The 21669-nt window shown below is 35.7% G+C and overlaps 1 protein-coding gene across 3 annotated transcripts in view; it reads left to right on the top strand.

Annotated features, from left to right (window-relative positions):
- Positions 1-21669, top strand: part of LOC105365009 (trans-acting T-cell-specific transcription factor GATA-3) — a 154784-nt gene that overhangs the window by 121017 nt on the left and 12098 nt on the right. For all 3 annotated transcript variants that reach the window (XM_011503061.1, XM_011503058.1, XM_011503059.1), the window contains exon 5: positions 20212-20346. In XM_011503061.1, coding sequence (XP_011501363.1) covers positions 20212-20346 — 135 coding nt within the window. The remainder of the gene's footprint in view (positions 1-20211; positions 20347-21669) is intronic.

Below are 21669 nucleotides of genomic sequence, written 5' to 3'. Positions count from 1 at the left end.
TGCGCGTCCGAGTGATTCATCGGGAATTGATTCGCATGTCTTAGATGAAAAGAAAGTCGCAGATTTCACGGAGATTCCGCAACTAAGTTTTTAATTAAATTTTTATTGCCTGGTGAATGATTACAGAGTATCTCTTGAATAGAGTGTTAATTTTCACGCTGAAATCGATAATGAGAAATGTGCGTTCTTTTATTTGCTAAATTGAAAGATTAATGGTTCTTGTTAGAAAAGAACTTTTGTATTTTGTATTGAGCATTTACTTTTATTGAATATATTTTTCATTACGTGCAATGTATAATTAAGCAGTATTTACCGATTATTGTTTAACTGAATATTCAACATTATCAAGAAAGGAAAAATAACTGTTGGTGTCGAAGCACACTTGTTTCAGCTATAGGACTGCACGATCATTTTAATTCAGCGAAATCGTGCGTTTGAAGTCATAAATCAAGACCGTTAATTGTATTCTTCGTTGAATATGAATTTTCAAGAAATAGTACGAGAGAGGAGAATCTTTAAGTTGCGTTTATATTGAAACGCGATGCAAGGCAAAACAAGTCAGTACATTGAAATGTAAAAAAATCTTTGGACTTTTTCCCATTGTGGGATTTTCATCTCGCGGCATAAGTTCTCTTATGTATTATATCCATGTAATGTACATTAGTTTATTAACGTTTTTTATATTTCTACGCGAGCAATTAAGCGTACAGATAATTTGTGAAAGGCAGCGATACTTTGCATCGTAAACTACGTCATAATTGCAACTTTATGGATAGAATTAATGCTTTTTCGCATTTACATGCGAGTCATGTCGCACTTATGTACGTGCGTTTAAGCCGTTAATTAGACAAATTGAATGGATTTTTCAATAATATTTCCCATACCTCATTGTATTTATCGATGCGATCACATATTTTATATAAATAGTATATGAAAATCATTAAGTGGTATATTTGCTACATGAATTTTTACGGTATTTTGTCGTAATTTAGGAACCAATGCTTTAACAACTTAATGATTATTTCATAAAACAATGGCCGAATTAACAATTTAAATAAGTTCTTTCTGCATTTATTATTAAACTAAGTACTTTAAGAGGCTGTATAAATTCATTACTTATATTATTTATAAACGAATTAGTCTTTTTGTATAAAATTTTTTATACAATTTATTTATATTTATATAGATCGAGCTGAGTTTGTAAATGCCATTGTATTGACCCAATAACTGTCATTTTGGTCTTGCCGAGAGATCTAGATTGATCTTAAATTAGGCCAGTGCTTAACCGTCCTATCATCCGAGCACCGAAGCGATCGCTAGTAGAAAACCGCTATGAGAAAAAAATCAGCACACCTACACAACGGCAAGCGAGCGTAGATTGGCATAAATTATGCGTCTAGGAATTACAGCGATGGCGTTCGAAAGCCCGGAGTTTCGCTTCTCTCTGTCTTTTTCTTGAATCGTGTTCGTAGCCGCTATCATCGATAGGAGATATCAGAGAGTAGCGAGGCTGGCCACCTTGCCCCAATAAGCCGAACAGGATACTGGCCGCAGCGGCGGCGGCTGTGCTCGTGCCATATTGTCTCGACTCGGTTCTCGCATGCGTGCTCACTGTAGTTGCACAACCTGCTCCCATGAGGCCCGCGGCGAGAGGGATTGCGAGTGGGGGGAGGAGGAAGGAGTAAGAGATATATATATATATATATATATATATATATATATATACAGTGATAGATAGATACAGAGAGCGGGGGGAGGGGGAGAAAGAGAGAGGCAGAGAGAGAGAGAGAGAGAGAGAGAGAGAGAGAGACAGAGAGGGACTATTTTAAATAGCATGAGCGCGAGAGCCGGTTGAGCTGTCGGCAATTTATTGTGATAGCTGCGGACCGAACAATCATGAGAGGATTCTTGGAAATGTAATTGAATTATGTTCTCTTGGCCGCGTGTCCAAAGCGGGGAAGCCTTTAAGCATTTTTTCAGAGGCTTTTCGCGCTCCTTTCTAGTCGTTTTCATGTACTAGTAGGATGCACCTATACCTGTTTTTCAAAATCCAACGACATTATACGAACTTTGATACTGCTTCATTATACTTTTACAGTTTTTAAACTTCTTCGATAAAGGATTGTTAACGTCAAGGATTATTGAACACCGATGATATAGTTTATTCGTATTACAATGTGTAAATTGGGCCCTTCAAATGGGATTGGTTTAACGTTTTGCAAAAAAGTTAATTCCCAAATTTGAAGCTGAATGTATTGACTTTCCAAGTTTCTTGGTAGTGCAAGTGTGTGTAGACGAGAGGTAAGAAAAGATGAATATAGAGAGATAGATAGATAACGAGAGAGAAATAGAGCAAATTTTTAAGCCTTTCAGTCGATGATAAAGGATATACGAGCGAGAATTGCTTGGTCGCGTGAACGAAAGTACAAATAAACTAACGGGCCGAATAACGAGATTCCATATGTACAAATGCGCCAAAAGGCTTATGTGGGTGTGTGCGAGCCTCGGTGTATCTGGGTGTGGTCGTGACTAAAAGTTCAACGGAGTGTGCTTAATACGGTTCTCGCTTTATATCTTATAGGTGTGTTTGCTTTCCGAACACAGCTCTAGATACCTGAAGAATCATTCATTCGTATATTGAACCGTGACTTTTCAATCACACAACTACTAATACTAAGAAAAAACTGCACTTTTCATCAAATCCAATAACGAATAATTAGTTAGATATTTAAAATTTTGTAATACTCCTTATTGAGATTTTAAAAAGAAATATTATAATAATCGTTATAATAATCAGCTTTCCAACCTTTCAACCACTCAAACATTTCAACAACTGATGTTATTGGTAATTTGTCTATTGGCACTTAGCATTTAACGTTCTAATAAACGTATTTACGACTACTTAATGTAACCTGACATTCGATTTCATGGTAATGTATTCGTGCGAGCGTTTTACGATGACAAATATTTGTTGATGCTATTTCAGATGATTGCTTAGAGTTAAAATATAAATTATCACTTGAAATCGATAGAAATTGAAAAATAAAGAAAATCATATTTATGCCGAATAAGCGGAGCTATCAAACAGCGTATGTGCATGTGTAACATTTACACAGTACATACAATGTTTCGCGGGAGAGTAAGAGGATGATCCCATTAATGACTATGGTAATAATCTTCAGATACTGTTGCTTGGACCGGAGTAAAGAGCGCGACTGACAGGCTACACATTACACTATATATTATATATGTAGACTCTTGGCTGGTTCTGCAATCCTAATTACTTTCATCTCAATATAAGATTTAGTTTTCTCTCCCCTCCCCCTCTCGTCCGCTCACACTCATTCTCTCTCTCTCTCTCTTTCTCTCTCTCTCCCTCCCTCCCTCCCTCCCTCCCTCCCCCTCTCTCTATCTATCTATCTGTCTATCTATCTATCTAGATATATAGATATATATATATATATATTTCTCTCCGCTCTATTTCTAATTCCCTTCAGCTTTGTCTGTAATTCAATGCTTTTCACTATTCCACTACAACATGACTGCCATTTTCTAATCTTTAGCATCGAACACCCTTAGCAAACATTCTTATACTTCTGATTATTTCTTTCCAATGCCATCAAATAGTTCTATTTCAAATAAAGACTAATTTTTTAATTTACATTCACATTTACATTTGCACATTGCAATACTGAGATAATAGTAAAGATAATTATAATAGAGGAATGAAAAGACCAATACAAATAATTGCAAACTTAGGTTAAAAGAAGAAGTAAAAGTAAAAGAAAATAAAAAGAAGTAAAAACTCAAAAAAAGAAACTTAAACTACTGTAGCTTCATTTGAAGTAATATAAATTAGTGGAATTTTCAAAAATTATTTATATGAAATCTAAGAAGATTTGTTCTTGAGGAAATAGTTAAAATAATTTTATGCATAAAAATATTTGACACAATTTCAATAAGAGTAGCAAACGTATATTTTAATAGAATTAAAAATGTTAACTAAAGGAACGAATTACGTCCTTCTGTGAGTTTATACAAATATTCTCATGTAATATATTTCACTTTCTATCATGGATTTATTTTTTCTGCGAGTTATACTTTTCGTGCCGTAAGTTTCCTCGCATCGCTGCTTCGCAAAGAACTTTTTTCACTCCTTCAGGCACTTTTTGCTTGAGAAGCGGCGAGGACAGCGAACCTCACCCGGATCCATTTCAATTTATAATCGTCAAGGCGCCCGCCCTTTCTCCTCCGTTTGCGTGATACGTGTGTTCCTGCAAAATCTCAACATTGTAGTATTCGTTTTCTAAACAAAAAATACCTCTCATACCAATTTTTGCCATCCGTATCTTATTTTTTTTTCTCGCTGTTATCTCGTATTCAATCCTTGCAGGAGATGAAGCAGCATGCATCCTTTTGTGTTTGAGATTTCATTTCAATTCAAGTGACTCATTTATATAGCCTGTATTATAATCTTTAAGGTGCATTTTGGTTCTACTTAATTAGCTCGACAATTACAAAGGGCAACAATGAAAAAAGAAAAGCAATCTATAGCTGCTCGAAATATGTAGCTACCAGGGTAAGAGAGATAAAAGAAAACTGATAATCTCATTTATTCATAATGGAATTATCTCTTCCAAGAAAATTAATACGATGTTTCGAAGTAAGGCTTTTTTATATCTTCAAATATAATCTTACAGCAATTAAAAAAGTCCGTTTAAATTTTTATTCACTAATCTGGATATTATCCCTGATAGTAATTTCTTATTCTTATATAATGAAAAATTAATTCGTAGTTTCGCACTATTACAATTCGAATGAATGCATTTTTTTTTAATAATAAGTTACTGGATTTATTCAATTTCTTTTTCTTATTTATGTAAATGGTATTGTATTTCTATTTAAAGATTCATTACCACCATTATAAATATTTGCATATAGTTAAATTTGATGTGTATATGCGTGTGTTAATGAGCAAAAACGTAAAGCGACGAATGTGCGCAAACACATATACATGTGCGTATTTACAAAGAAACATCAGTTGATTGAAACTTTTTTAACATATTGAAATATCCAGCAAGATTTAATATTCTTTCTGACATTCGTTTGATTTGTAACAGATTGAATCATAGACAAGGATAGTACGCTTATAGCAATATCCTGATACCACGACAATTAATTATTTCGGATAAGTTACAGGAAGGTAGTAATATAAAGACAAAATCTTGCCATTTGATTTGGTTTGTTTTTGGAAAATTAAGTCATTGTCAATGGACTGTTTATAAGGCTAGTAAAACTTTCTTCTCTTTCTCTCTCTCTCTCTCTCTCTCTCTCTCTCTCTCTCTCTCTTTATGTTCTAAAGTATTCTGTATAATTATTGTATTAGACAACAAACCATTTTTTTATTGATTCATCATGAACGCACTCATAATGTATCTATTAGTACTCCTGCTTTTATATCTAATTATGTGTTTGTTTGAGTTTTCAAATATTGAAAATGAAATGGAATCGTTTTATACGTACCTTTAGGAATGAATCAAGGCTACGGAGTTTTGAGAGGGTGTTTGAGGCGGGGGGATATTAGATTGTAGGCTTATAAATCATGTAAATTACTTCTTTGAAATTATTCTCTATTTTGTTCTCTATTTTGACGCTAGTTTATATGTATATTCCTTCTATAATCGAAACTACTTCATTAATGCTTTTCTAGAGGATGTTTATGTACGTGTGGCAACAGACACGTGCTCACGATTGCGAGTTTGAAATTATTTGTGTTTAAGTGGAGACGCGTGGTCACATATCTCCATACAATCGATGAACAGCGCTTTATTTTTATACACGTAAAGCAGGTAAAAAAATATTAAGCATGAATGTGTTGGGACGTGGAGACACTGTGAGAGATGGTAGGGGAGATACAAATAAAGAATGAGAGAATTAATTTATAGTTTTTGCAGTGTGGAGGGGAAAAACGGATTTATCTCGCATTTTCATATTTGTCTGAGTTATATAACGGCAGCGTAGCATGCGCGAATAAACGGATATATCGTAGAATATGGAACAATGATGAAATGAGCTTCTCTTGCTAATAAAAGGGAAACAGGCCTTTTTCTAATGCTGTAAAAATAAAAAAAAAAAAATTATTATTTTGATTCTAAATACCAATATATATATAATAAGGTATAGAAGAATGCAATATTTTTTTTATGCTTCTCAGCAATGCATACATGTTAAAATTATGTATTTGCTTAGTAATAATTACTGTTGACTGTTAAATTATGAATTTTATTGAAACACTATATTTCTCTAGGTGCCCGTAATACTAGTAGAAAAGAGTTAATTATTTATTTGCAAATGAGTTTAACGTGTATCAAAGGCATCTTTTATTTTCAGTTGCAAAGGATTACTCATAAAAACGTTTTATGAGGTATTCTTAAATCTTCAATTTTCTTGTAAATCCAAGATATTAAATCGAGTAATGGAAATTTTTCTCGGGTGACGTAAGACTCTAGATGCGAGCTGTGGCTCATTCAACACAAACGTTTCACAGGATTCATTGTCGACACTTGGATAGCGTAGCAAAATTTCATAGTTGCCTCCCCGTGTTTATTGAAGAAAATCGAGAAACTGATGTGCACATATATCTCAAGTCATATTTAATTGTTATTTAATTAGTTTGACTATTAGTTGACTATTAGTTTTCTCAATCGCATGACGCATGAATCCATTTCCCGCGTACTTTGATTTTCCAACTATCAATTTTACATAACAAATAATACGTATTTCAATAAGTATATTATATCGAAATATTTTTATCGACACTATAACAAATAATCATTTCTGAAGAATTTTGCACCTTTTGTGCTACTTCTATTTTCAGTGCATCTTTAAATTACTGGATGGTAATGCTTCAAAACGGTTAATCAGGAGTGCGTACGTGTGCCTTTACTTGTGTTTAAATATGAGCCGCATTCCTCGTTAACACGACCACGTGTCCTGATTACTTGCCCCCTTTACAAGCTCAATCATCATGAAGAGGATATGAGTCGAAAGAAGGGGGGTGGGGAAGAAGAGAGAGAGAGAGAGAGAGAGAGAGAGAGAGAGAGAGAGAGAGAGAGAGATATGATATTGCAAAAGGAGCTGGTTTGAGAGATATGAAAATGTATTATCAGGTATGATTATATTGCTCGCGTGCATTATATTGCGCAGTGGTTCCATATGTGTACGACGCTAAAACATAAATCTAAGTCATACCAAATGAGATCTATTAATGTGCGTATATAGAACTAGGTGGTGTTAGGGTGTTAAAAGAGAGTGTTTATGGTGCTTCGATTTTTGTTTAGCTAAAAACAATTTGCATCTAGTAGGCCACATTAAAATAATTTACTAAATTTTAAATATAAAATAATCTGAATAATTAATGAGAGAATAAGTAAAATTTAACCTTTACATATATCTTATTGCGTAGTAATAGATAAAATATATTATTGACAATTTATGATCATAAACATATTATTGATAATTTTGCAGAAATAATAAGTGTCTATAGAATTTCAAGATTAATTCAATTCTTGCAATAGATATTTTTGTGAATTTCTTATTAAATGCGATTTTAATTAGAAAAATAACGAAGTTTCGTCTGAGAAATGGAAACTGATCAACGAAGCATTACTGTTACCGCAGATGAAAGAGAGATGAAAGTGTCAAAAGCCGATGAAATGAGGAAAAGAAAGAAAGAGTGAAAGTTAGCAAGATTTTGCATATTGAGGAGAGGAGGAAAGAAAGAGAGCAGAAATAAGTAAAAAGTTTGAAGCAGTGCCATTGCGCGTGGGTTGTGAATTACGAGGAGCACCCTGCGGGTCTCTCTCTCTCCTTCTCTCGCTGGTTTTAGAAAAAAGGAATCGCACTCTTTCTTCTCGTTTCAATGGAATATAAATAATTTATTCACACTGCTTGGCTACCGAAAGGGACCCCCGTACCCTCTCTTGCTGTCTTATTCTTTCTTATTTGCTTTTTCCTTCTTTTTTATTACTTGGCACGCAGGCGCGAAAAAGACTATGAGCGTAGGTTATATATCCCTTTTCGACGACACGCGCGATATCTGCCGCCTTTGTCAGTCCATAATGTCGACTTAATAATATTCTCGGGTCGTGAAATGAAGAAGAGGAAGATGATTTGTGGTCGAGAATGTTTTTTTTTAACTACTAATCGAAATAAAGGAGAGATAGGATAGGGTCATTGATAACTTTTTTTAAGACCAGTCATATGTCTGTTACAAGTTTCAATGTATTTATAAACTTTCATAGTTTTCAATTAACTGCTACTATCAATTTAATTTTTATTTTCTTTTTTTATTCCTTTTCAATTACTAGCATGTTGATATCAAATATTGTGTAAATTTATCAATGAATACAATATATCTTTCATAAAATTCCTTTAGCATATTATGATGAAGGAAGGAAATTGATTTATAAATAGTATACATAGTAAAACATAAATTGTTGTCAATGTTAATGTTTATATGAATAAGTAATTAATTATATATTAACAGACATGCTTTTACTGCACTAATTTTATTACCGAAATTTAAACTCAATATTGAATAACTCTATACTTTTAATTAACTTTGTTATTAACTGAAGTAAATCACAAAAAGTATTAAAAAATAATTTTATTATAATTTATACAATTTAAAATATGCCATTTTTCATTATGATTCATTATAATTCAAACAGCTATCGATTATCAACAAGTGAAAGGTCATGTACAACAGGTAAATTATCTTTCAAGGCGAAGTATGACATTCCCGAGACTATCATCAGTTCTGTATTTACCAAAAGCATAGTTTTTTTTTCACAACAAAGCAACGTTTAATTTGGTTACCGATAAATTCCATGAATTCTTCATCTCATATCATGGATCATGAATTATTAGTATATTAGACTTTACGAGTTTATCATTTGTACGAGGTGTTATCCAACCAGAAGTTAAGTAAAAATAAAGGAAATTAAGAGAGATGGATATACGGAGGATGATTTACGAAGTCTATAGAGCCGGGAGCACTCAGGCTACGTCATTGTTATGGCATGTAAATACGATTACGGGAGCTAGTGCATACGTGCATGGAAGAGGATGGGACTTGTTAACGAGGACGCCCTCGATGAAAACGTTAGGATTTTGTTGCGGGAGAATCGTTCATTAGTAGTGGTTACGCCTGTTAAAGGGTCGAACTGATCCGTAATTTTTATTATTATTTTTTTAATAGTTCGGTATATTACTTATTGTGAGTTATGTGATTCTTATTGTATTATTTTGATTTACCTTATGTTTTGAGCGAAGTGATTATCAGAGTAGTAGAAAAGTGAAATGATTTAGTTTTCAATGTTAATCGAGGCTCAATAACTAATAATGAAAAAGAGGAGCCTTGGCGAATGAAAGAGGCGGGCGCAATTTTGCAATAATACAATTCCAAGCTAAATTAAGTGGAGGTGTCTATAAAAGTATTTCCACACGGACTCCAGAATTCATTTCAAGGCTGTCATAAATAAACAAATTAAGTTAAAACGCTGGAAATGGTTAGTTTGCCAAGACTTTGGATCAATTTCCGAGAAATTGCTGGTTCTCACGAGGGCTGTACGCGCGACTTATTTAAGCAGCTCGTGGGAGGCTTCGATATAAAAAGAAGAGACGAGATAAAAAAGCAAAGAAGAATGAGCGTGTGGCCAGGGCGGATAATGTCGGTGTGTCCTACCTATAAAGTTCTGTCGCTTCTCCCCCCCCCCTCTCTCTCTATCCTTTTTTCTCTACGTTACTCTCTTTCGTGCACGCGGATGGATTCGAAAGAAAGAGAGAAAGAGAAAGAAGTGGGGAATGTTGCCATAGCAGCAACGGCAGCAACAGCGGCAGCGGCAGCCTCGAACGCGAGTCTTCTTTCTTTGTTCGATTTCTCCTCGGACGAGGAGAGGAGACTTGCAGAAGAAGCTGCTGAACATGCGGGAACATCGCTTTCAATTTAAATAAATTCAGTTCCACCGAGGTCTGGTACCAGCTACAGCAACTGCAGCAGCGACATGATCCAAGTTTGCATTATTTCACACGCTCGCGGTCTTACCTCCTCCATTATTATCATTTAAATTATCATATTTCCTCGCGATTATTTCGTGAGTCTATTGTTGAGTCGCGAATCATCAAGTTGTCGGAGCAACGCCCAATTAATCGTTTGAGAGAAAACAGAAACTGCGCCGTTTCAAGTTAGAAATCTGTCAGTGCCAATTAGCAGCCAATACTTGATAATTGAAGACGAAAATGATCATCTTGAGTTCACGTTATGATGTCTGGGGAAATTATGGAAATTATACGATGATGTTCGGCATCAATATCATGTACACGATAACCCAGGTGTCTGTCGCATCTCTTTTCGATTAATTAAATAAAGAGCGAAGGTTTTACAATGAAATCGCGGTATAATCTACCAGAACACATTTGTGGACATACGAGGAGAGAAAGAGAGAAGGAACTACCTTATATGCTAATGCCCAATTAGTGCTCACGCAACTCTTGCTAGCACGTGCACTGGAGGTCTCCTTCAGGACGATATGCTATTTTTGAATGAACGGGGCAGTAGGAACATTCAGTGAACGAGGCGAAGTAAATAGTTGGAAAATTTGTTAAGGTCTAGCAATTTTTGGTGGCGATCATCAATCAGAGTAATACGGCAATACACATGATTGTATGGCTGTGTACGTCGCTCTCGCACATTTCTCTCATCGTGTCTTGAACTTTCAAGTGACACGGATATAACTAGACTGTTTATCATATAGATTAAAGCGAGTCATCTCTCTCCTTCTCTCTCTATCTCTTTCTCGCGCGCGCCCGCTCTTTCTGCTTCCCTTTCTCTCATCCTCCTTTACATTTATCTCATTCTTCATTCTGGTATGCTGTTGTTGCTATTAATGGTGGTACTTCTTGGCTGTTGTTGCCATCCTGAATTTTCGGCAATGGATAATATCTTGATTTCATGATGTTTTTACATTATGCACAACTATACATCTCTTCGCCCTTGCATTTTCCTCCTTGAATTTATCGATTATGCCTTAAGGTTCAATAATGTTAATATAAGTTCATCATACTATTAGAAAAAGAGAACTAGTTTCTGTTACTGAAGCAACTGTTAACAAAAAGTGATCAACTTGTCTTCAATTAATATTGAAAAACAAATCTTCAATTAATATTGTCAACCGTAATTGCAAGTGATTTGTTTGTTGGAGTGTACAGTAGCATGAATAGATAATTTCTGAAAAATGTACATGATTATATTTATTATTATATTTATTGTGGGCAGCACCCTTATTCAGTCACAGAAAATTACTGCCGATACCGAAATATCGTTCACTAATTATGCTTTAGATAAACTGACGGTGAAATATAACATAATAATAAGAAAAAACTAATGGAGAATGCAGAAATTCGCGTGTACATAAGTTTACTCATGAATCTGTAGCATTTTCCAATATATGCAAGACTGTAGAGTAAGAGCTCGGCCGATCACCATGTTAAATACATTTTTTGGATCTTTTTTCTTAACTTTCACCGCGTAGTTTCATGAAGTTGTCTGTGCGATAAGCCATCCATGTAACACACGCTCGGTCGTGCGCATGCGTCGTGGGTTTCCGTGCTTGGGATTTCGGAGGCAAGTGCAGCCAAGTTTGTATAGACTGTTCAAGGGTTACTATCCTTTCTCAGTGTAGTGTAGTATAGTGTAGTATCGTATGGAGTGAAAGGTGGAGGAGGTAGAGGAGAAGGAGGAGCAGGAGGAGCAGGAGCCGAAGGAGGACGAGGAGGTGGAGAACGAGGAGAAAGAGACTTTACGCTGGCGTACATCGAGTGAGCTAGTGTTAGGAATGTGGTACCACTGCTTGTCACAGTCACAAAGACAAGTCCCTTGCACACAGATGCACACGCGAATGCTGAAATACATTTAGAAGCGTATGCGCGCCCTCCTGAATACGTGTGCGCTATCTTCGGCGATCCCCTGAATCGAACGTTATAGCTCGAAATATATAGATGCGCAGGATGAGCTAAAGGAGCACCAATCCAAGTACAGGCTCGCATAGGAGGTGGCACGTAATTGCACACTTATTTAAGTGTCGTTCTACAGGCGCCAGTCATCGATGTAAATCTTTTTGTTCTATATTGGTATGGCTGACGTCCTTTTCGTTCAGTCACGCAAAATCAGGTAAAAACTTACCGAGGCAGTTCGAAAAGAAAATAGCTTGAAGCACATTTCTTCGGTCCACCTGTCCGGGTGTACTCCGATTTATATCATCTCCACGAGCATACGATGGGCTAAAAAAACTTCGCTTCTTCTTCATACTCGCACCTCATCCCAATAATCCTGCAAATCTGATATGCCGATCGGCGCACTTAATTGTTATCAATTCGAGTATTTCAACAACTGTCGCGCGTATTTCAAATTCTCGTGTTGCCTCGTTAACGTCAGCGTCGCTCTTTTCTCTTCCTCAGCAGACACTCAGTTACGATTAACGTCTTCGTTGCCAGCACCTTTCCAATTCTTTTCGATCGAATAGTTTTTCAAGTTAAAGTCGGATTATTATATTAAATAAATAAATTGATTTTTGTATTGTAAAAACTTTATAATATTAAATCTTAAATAATATTAAAACTTATATAATATTAAATTTAGTCGACAAGTTGAATAAGGAAGTGGAAATTTTTTTATGATTTCTTGTATTTTTTTGTAAGTTAACATTTTCCTGATGGATCATGATGTCGTTAATTTTATTATTCTTACACCGTATCATTATCATTATTGTTTATTTAATTAAATTATATCATTTATCTTATAATTGTGTATAGCAATTGTAACAATTATATATATAATTGTAATAATTGCAGGATATGTTTCCTAAAAATACATATATTTCATTATTAAATTACATGCTTCTAGACTTAAAGGAAGGCATTTAATATTACTTATACACACCATGCACATATTTGTTCATCTATCCTTTCAATAATCTAATGTTATTAATATTCATAAAAGTATAACATTATTTTATAATTTTTCATTTGCGTTACCGGTACCTGGATTATAGATTACAAATTACTGATACTTTGATGATAATATTATGAATAGCGAAATTGACTGAATTTATAATAGTATCTACCAATAATAATTTATCGAATTATTTTATCCTGAAACGAAATATAATTTATTTAAGCTAAAGGAATTTTTATAGAATGCAAGGTATGTAATTGACGCGTTATGTGAATAAAAGTTGATCGACGTTATAATATTCACGACTAATCGACTAAATTCAGTTACATATTTGGTATTGTGCTGCCTTTATAATTAATTTTATAGCGAGAGCAGGCATTTTAACATTTTATGAAACTTTAAGTGATGTAATTTAAAAAATATTAATAATAGTCATAATAAATAAATAGTCATAATACAATGTATATAATTTGTATAAATATATTAAATAACCTCTAAATTTTGTACATGAATGTTCTTTTCCTTATGATAAAAAGTTAAATAAAGTGTATTAGTATGAAATATAAATTGTGAAGAAAAATCAGTTAGTGAGATAGAATGTGGGCATTCCACATTTATAGCAACGAAATTAATAATTTCATGATATGCGCGTTAGGCAGTTTGTTTAGTGCAGTACGCGCTCTATTGCTTGTGTCGATTACTTCTCTCTCCCCCTCCCCCTCCTTCTCTGGCTGCTGTCTCCATCACATTGGTTGTCTTTCTCAGCTGGCCTCTTTGGCCGCTTCCTAGGCAGCGAGAGTCTGTTTGATAGGCACAAAACCGCGAGGGCTTCTAGTCACGATTTAGTCAAGGATATAGAGATAGTTATCTCGGCCTTGCTCGTAAATGCTCGTTTACACAGCGTTGTACTACGGCTCGCCAGTCTGTACAAAGGTCCGCGACGCTTCTGCGGAAAATTCAGTTTCTACTTGGCTTTGAGCGTCGGATACAGTGGCAGCACTGAATTTCAATTGATTGGCTCGAGAGGAGAGAAGAGCCCCTGATCTCATCATTCGCCACCCACCACTCGCCACCCATCTCCTTTCTCCCCATCCTCACTTCCAACTCCACATAACCGCGGTTTATTAAGCTCCGAAACTCGCGATTAATTTATGAACAATAGATGGGACGAATTTCAAGGGTTACCCGGAGGCAGTGTTGTACGTGATCGGCACGTGCAACGCCCGAAGAGTAAGAAGTGAATTATGATAATGTGCTTGGCACCGCTACGTACTCCTTTCCTTCAGCGCGTGCGCTCTGATTTCACTGGGGACCCAGTTAAAAAAACTGGTGTATATTCCTAGAAAACCTATTTCCCTCTGAAATTATGAGTCGACTGGCGAGTCTTGATTATGTACGTAAGAGATACTGCAAAGTAAAGGGATAGATTGACCATCGACCATCGAGTGACAGCCGGGGCCTCTCGATCGTTGGGGCTTGGAAGGTTCATCGCGATCCAATCGATTGAATAGCCTTTTATGAAAAGTCATTGTGAGTAATTAATAACCGAGACGCGGTCGCACTCGTGCTCGTTGTCGTGGTTGCTGCTATCTCCGTTCATACATTACCTTGTTCTTATTCATTTTAGTACGTATCGAGGGACCTATGCAGCAACCTGTTTCCTTTTTTTATTGTTTTTGATTATAAATGTAAATTTTTTTTGTTTTGTTTTTTGTCTTGCAATATGAATGATTATTAATGTACTTTGTACTTTCATATTTTAGATACGGCAACAAATATATATTACAAATTTATGTTACTCGATATGTTTAATTATATTCTCAATAAGAATTCTGGGCACAGAGTTCAAAATCTTTTTTGTATAATCATTATTCGTTGTAAACAACTTTGTTAAATTACACCTTCCTTTTTGAATTTGCTATAAAGAAGTGGCATGGAGAAAAAATCATATCTTTCAATTTAAGGCTTTTAATTTCCGGTTAATATATAATGTTCGAGTCTCTAGTCACGTGACAAGTGAGGACTTTATGATAATTCACAATTACGAAAGTGCTCTCACGCTAAATATTTAGTTAGTGGAATATTCAGTGATATCGAGTATTTGACAATAAATGCTTGGCAATAAGAATTAAAGGTATGCCTATTATATTTTCAGTTGACTAATCACTACTTGTTTGTAGTTCGAGCAAAACCATTACGTTTCTCATAATTAAATCTTTAAATCCCCATTTGTACTATAGATTTTTAATTAATTACCGATTTATCTTAAGAGTCTCCGCGATTTCTACACATTTGCAGAATTATTGCTGCATTCATTGTTCTGCATTAATAAAAAATAAAGCCAATGCATAATAAGATATCTTAATGATAATCCACCGCGCTATAAGAGCATGGAAAAATTTGGGAGATAAAAATAGCGATATGTTTCTTATGATTTTTATTAATTGATAAAGAATATTGCAAATAGAGCTTTTGTCCAAATTTTCATGCAGTTGATTCCATTGTTTATTATGTTCCCTGTCATTGAGCTTTAAATCGCTTCAATGGTTCGTTGTGAAGCCTGTATTTCGTTATGCTTATATATTAAAGAATGGATTAAGGATTATGCAATGAACACAGCATCACTAAAGGAAAGCATTTCGCTGATTGATTTAAGAATTATTGGATATTAAAGTGCGTATCCTAAACTCTCAGCGGTGTGTGAACAAAAGAAGAAAATGAAGATGTGGGATTGCACAGCGTCTGGTGACGATAATTCAATAGTTGATTGCCAGCACTTGTTAGTAAGGAAAAATCTGTAATACATACCATCGATTGAGACAAATTTGATTGTTAGTTGGTAGTATAGATAGTCGGTCAGCTTTTAATGCTTTTTCAATGCTGCAAACGCAAGACTTTTACGTATTTCGACGATCCAGCAATCGTATAGTGTATTTATGATGTTAGGTGCTCTAGTACGGCATTCATAGATAGTTTTAAAGAATTTTTTAGACAAAAACATTCACCCAATTTCAATGCAGACAACTGAACGAATCTAACTTAATGATAAGATCAAGTTATACATTGCTGTAAGCATTTCAACAGTTGCAATTCGATTTTAATAATTTTTTATGAACGTTTGGAATGCACTTTACTATACGAGTCAAATAGTTTATTCAGCTAGAAATTAAATATTACGAGTAATTTTAAGTTAAGAGGATGACTTATCAATCTAGTAAGTTTAAATCCGTGCCAGTTTATTGATCGATCTGGATGCGGCGTATCACAGCTCACCGCTCATTAGCATACCGTGGCATTATCATCATGATCGCGCTACTCGACTTTTCAATTTTGAAAAGCTACAGCAACAGAGGCGCGCTGCCAGCGATACAAAGAAAGCGAAGCGCAACAGAGGCCAGTGCCGTAGTGAGAAGTGGACGGGGAATTAATAAAGCTCCGTCGTTGGCATTCGGCGGTAGATGCATGCACAAAATGAGCAACGAGTGCGCACCGGGAGAAGTCGTAATACTCAGAAGCAGCGGCGGCAGTGAAATAAATGTAAAGGAATTGCTTGATGGGAAAGAGGAAGGTCGGGGAAGGGAAGGTATACGAAGAAGCGGCATCGAGGAACTGCTTTTCGCAGCGGGTGCTGCTGCCGCTAGTGGTAAAAGGAGGTAAAAGGAGCCTGTGAGAACTTGAGAAATGTCATATCCGTCAGTGTTCGGGGCTCTGCCTCCGAGAGTAGTGGCCAACCGGTTTGCTGCCTGGCACAACATCGCGCAGCATCTCCAAGTCGTGCAAAAGTATTGTCCTTTGTACGTGTGCGCAGGGGCCATTTGCATAATAAATTGCCGGTCTCACGCTCGAGGCTCCAACAGCCGCCCGAATCGGGTGAGCAGTGCTTCCGAGCGCCCATTTTCCAAATTTACTGCGACGAATGTCCAACGAGGTTAATCGTTAATCTAGGTAATGCAAATAGCAAGCTGCCACGGGTAGAAACTTCAAGCTTCTTTCGCCAAACTTAATTACGCCTATTGCAAAGATCGTTATATTTTGTCTTGTTGAACATAAGTATCGTCGATAAGATCGGAGGAACGACGCTTTCTTTCTATTTTCTAATTTCATGCAGGAACTGTAATCATTGCGCCGATTCCAAAATATTTAGGCATAATGAAACAAATTTCGATATCAATCGTAGAATGTCTTAAACTGATGTTTGAGCGCGGTATGAAAATACGAAATTTCATTCCCAAAATTACTTGATGAGAATTTGATGCCGAATTAAAACGATTAAAAAACTGCTTTATCAGTTGAACTTTGAGTAGACAGTAGTTGCCTGGCTGACAGTAGTTGACTAGGAAGCCTGACTTTCGTGCTCGAGCTCTTGAGCAATTCTGAAGCCACGAAAATCCCCTGCAATCTTTAGAAGATCTAGAACAGATAGGAGATCACCCCTGCCTTCAGGAGTATATGGCCGGTGACTTCTGGGGTATTGATTCCTGCGTCAGCGGAAACCACCTCCCTCCGTTACATTTACCCTTGCCAGTCATCTCTTGCGCAACCTAAGCTTGATAAGTGATAAAGCACGATTGCACACGATCTACGCTATATGTTATTCTTAAGCTCGTTCCATTTTATTAATTAAGTGGATAGTTAAATCATTTTTACAGTTTTTATTAAAATCTAACTTTTTAACGCATGCGGTGGATTGTTATTTAATTATTCCCTAGTAATTGCCAATGTAGTCGTTAAGGCCTTAAGGAGAATTTTAGACAGTTTGCTGCCGATTCTTCCTATTGTTTTTCTATAATTGTTAACGTACTTGTAAAAAGCAAAGGAATACGACGAATGTTTTTCAAATTTTTTCCTTATATAACAATCAGAAATCTTCCTGAAGCTCTAATTTATTTTTATTGACTTACCTACGATATGATTGACTTAAGAATTAAAATTTTTGTATTATTTTTCGAAATATATTAGATACATTAGATATAACGGCATAAGTCTGTAAACAAAATTAAAGCAGATACGCGAACTTATAAAATTGACTTAAAATCTTTCTTTAACAAATTCCATCAATAAATAATAGCATTTTCTCTACGTTTTTTTATTACTTTAAAATAGAAAATAATAATAGAAATATGCACAGAAACTTTTTCAAGAAAATACAAAAAGGACACTTTTCAAAATTCTTTCTTTTTTCCTTCCTGGGCGTGGAAAATACGAATCGACGTAGCGCAAAGAAAGATGCCGGCGGCGAGTACAAAAAGCCTCGTAATTTTCCCTTGACTGAGAGGCTGTCCAACAATGATCACCAGTTACAGGAAAATTTCAATAAATTTGCTATTATACGAGGGCTAGTTTTTCGTCGGCGGCGTGTCGCCAGTGTCTCTCAGGTACACGATCATCAAAAGAAATCATGCCGAATGCTCCGTATCGTCTTCGTCTAGTTCAATCTCTCTCTCTCTCTCTCTCTCTCTCTCTCTCTCTTACGCTCTCCAGGTCTTTCTTTTCAGAGGTTAAGTGGTCCGAAATAGTGGCCATTGTATGCTGTTTCTTTTTACGTACACTTCTTTTAGTACATTAAATTCGTATAAAGAAAATAGAGTGTAAACACTCACCCGAGAAGATTATCCAATCGGTGCATAACTATTATTTGTACTTTTAAGCATGTATTAAATTGTCACTATAGCAGCTTTGATGAATGTGAATGTGATGTAAGTAGATTTCAAAATCACTCGAATAATGGCATTTACTACATTATATAATAAGACTTCAATGATTTTCACTAGTGCAATCTTTCAATACAACATAATTTTCGATCTTATATATTTTCTGGTTTATGTAAAGCAATTAGCTTTTCACTCGAATGTTTTATAATTTTAAAGCAGGATAAGTAAAACTAGTATATAAATGATTCTTTATTATTGTATTCTATACGCTTTATTTTATAATAACACTATATTTGAGAATATTGATAAAATATTGATTTTACACCCACTTTATATCTAAGACAAAAACAAACAACTGGTAGATGAGTGTTCACTTGGTTCATGATTTATAAAATATAAAAGTGAACGTGAAAATAAATATACCCTCAAATTCATGGATAAATATTAGGATATTAATTAAAAATAAAAGTAATTTTTTATTTAAGTTCAGAAAAGACATTTGCTTTCGAGTCATGTACTAGTAAATTACAAAGTAAAGTTCTTATTATCTTTTGGGATAATAGATTTTTTCGCTAAGTGTTCGCCATTCCGGAGATCGATGGTAAGCTGGCAGGTACGCAAGCTTGGTATACAGGTATCGGGAACATGGTACCAAGTCCTGAGTAGTACTTCGATTGCGTTGTATATATAAAAAAAGTTATATTATAAAAAAGACTCTTTAGCGCCATTTCTAGCACGCGTGCACGTAAAAGCACAAATAGCAAAAGAAATAAAGAGGCTCTCAAATGAGTACACACCCTCAATCGATTATTTTTCCTCTGACTTCTACGTCTCCTTTTCTAATTCTTCATCTCTAGTTTTATAAAAGGATTACGAATCACAAGGAAGTATCAGCTCTCCTTTTTTTTTCTTTTTTTTTTTGAACAGTCGTGTTGGTCGAACGAACGACGGGTCCCAGTTCACCCACGCGACGTCATTTGTCATTCTCGCGGTCATTCCTTCAGCCCATAAATCATAAGCTGCTTTACGTTTGGCGCTTCAGCTTCACTCCGAATGGCATGGCTCTCCGCCCAATCTTTTATGTCTTGGTCCTTTTACTTATGTGCGCGTGTTGTCTCGCGAAGAATAGATTTATTTCATTTTTGTTGTTATGGTTGCACTGCGTGAGTGCGAAATCGATATGTTATTTTCTTATTAGTACGCACACTAGTGCCCACTGAATGGAAGAGGAGACCAGAAGTCATCTTCATTATTATTTTTCATTTGCCGACGAAATCAACATCATAAACCAATTGTACTATAACACGAGCATTATTATATTATTTTTTTTTTTGCTTTTAATACGATGATCAGTTATTGCATTCTTCGAACGACTTAATGATTTCCTTAGTAAGAAATTTTATAAAATCATAATACACAAATTTGATAAATAGTTTATAATTCAAAGTATTCGACCAGATATTAGTTAGGCAGAGTACCTATATAGACTTTTTAAAAAGTTCTAAAAATGTGCTAATAAATATTTTTTTCTTTCTGCGAGTACAGTCGCTACAAAGTGCAGCCAGACGTGCAGGTACGAGCTGCGCAAACTGTAAAACGGCGACAACAACCCTTTGGAGAAGAAATCAAGCGGGTGAGCCAGTCTGCAACGCCTGTGGTCTCTACTACAAACTACATAACGTAAGTAGCCATTGAAGTATATCATCATCCGGACATATATATATATATATATATATATATATATATATATATACATATGTATACGTTTGCGTATGTGTGTGCGCCCGCGCGTGTGGGTGTGTTGTGTGTATTTGAATTGTATGTATATATTATTATTATTTTAATTATGAGTATCATAATAAATATGACAAAAATGTAAGAGTTGATTAAGATGATCATCAATATGAGGATATTTAAGAGGCTCTAAATGAAACAAGAGTTTTAAAATATCGGCATCGCACCTTTCTTAGCTAACATCTGCTAATGATCGCAATGATCTCATCCTTTTTTCCCCTAAAAATAATCCAACACAGTAAATATAACGACTTAAAAACAACGACCAAGTATTTTCTCTAAATCGATCGATATACGTAGATGGAAACAATGCATCCTCAAGTATTTTGGTTCCCGGTCGCACGAGTCGCGAAATTTGATCGCACAAGTGTTATCCTGTACGTGGAACTTACATACGTGGCTATAAGTTTCCCATAATTGACGGCCTTCTCGAGGGTCGTCGAAGTGTCGGCAATTAAGGATGATGGTATATCTGTCTCTTTCCGTATATATTTTGTTGGGGGTGTCGAGGCTTTTGACGCCAAAATCGTGAAAAAGTAGAGGATGTTGGGACGTGCTCAACTGCGTGTGAGACAGGAAGCTAGCGGAAACCCTTCCAACTCCTTTCTTATATTTCTCTTAGCGAACGTTTGACCCTTGCTGAACTTGTTCACGCAGTATTCTCCGTTTCCGATTGTCGAAAAAATTTCAGCAAACGCTGCACAATATTTAGCGACACTTTCGAGGGGATGCTAAAACAATGTTGACATCCTGGTCATTATAGGGTAATATCTCTTGCTAGAAGATTCGTTTTAAAGACTTATTTCCTACAATAAAGTATCGTTGCCCATAATGCCAGGCTGTAGTGACTATAATAACGAAAAATGTGCGTTCGATCTGCGCGGAAACGCATGATGAAAACAAATGATGGGGCGAAATGTAGAATCGCAAAGCTGATGAAAAAAAAAGAAAAAAAAAGAAAAAAATATTGAAGAAAAGCCGAGGTCGATCGAAAGACGATACGTAGGAACAGAAATTAGCTTATGAAAGGAGAATGGGAACCGGCGACAATGGGAATTGATCCTCGGTACAGGCCGCCGCAACAATAGCAATCCGATACTTCGTTTCGCGACCCATCCACTTCTGGGAGGATTTGCCTCGGCGTGCGCAACCCGCGCTTAAGTGGACTTATTATAGGTAGGCATTGTCGTCCCTGGAACAGTTTTCAGC

This window comes from Ceratosolen solmsi, unplaced genomic scaffold, assembly GCF_000503995.2.
Source record: "Ceratosolen solmsi marchali unplaced genomic scaffold, CerSol_1.0 scaffold45, whole genome shotgun sequence".
Lineage (NCBI taxonomy): Eukaryota > Metazoa > Arthropoda > Insecta > Hymenoptera > Agaonidae > Ceratosolen > Ceratosolen solmsi.
The sequence above is the reverse complement of the archived record's forward strand: the minus strand, read 5'-3'. Positions and strand labels throughout refer to the sequence as shown.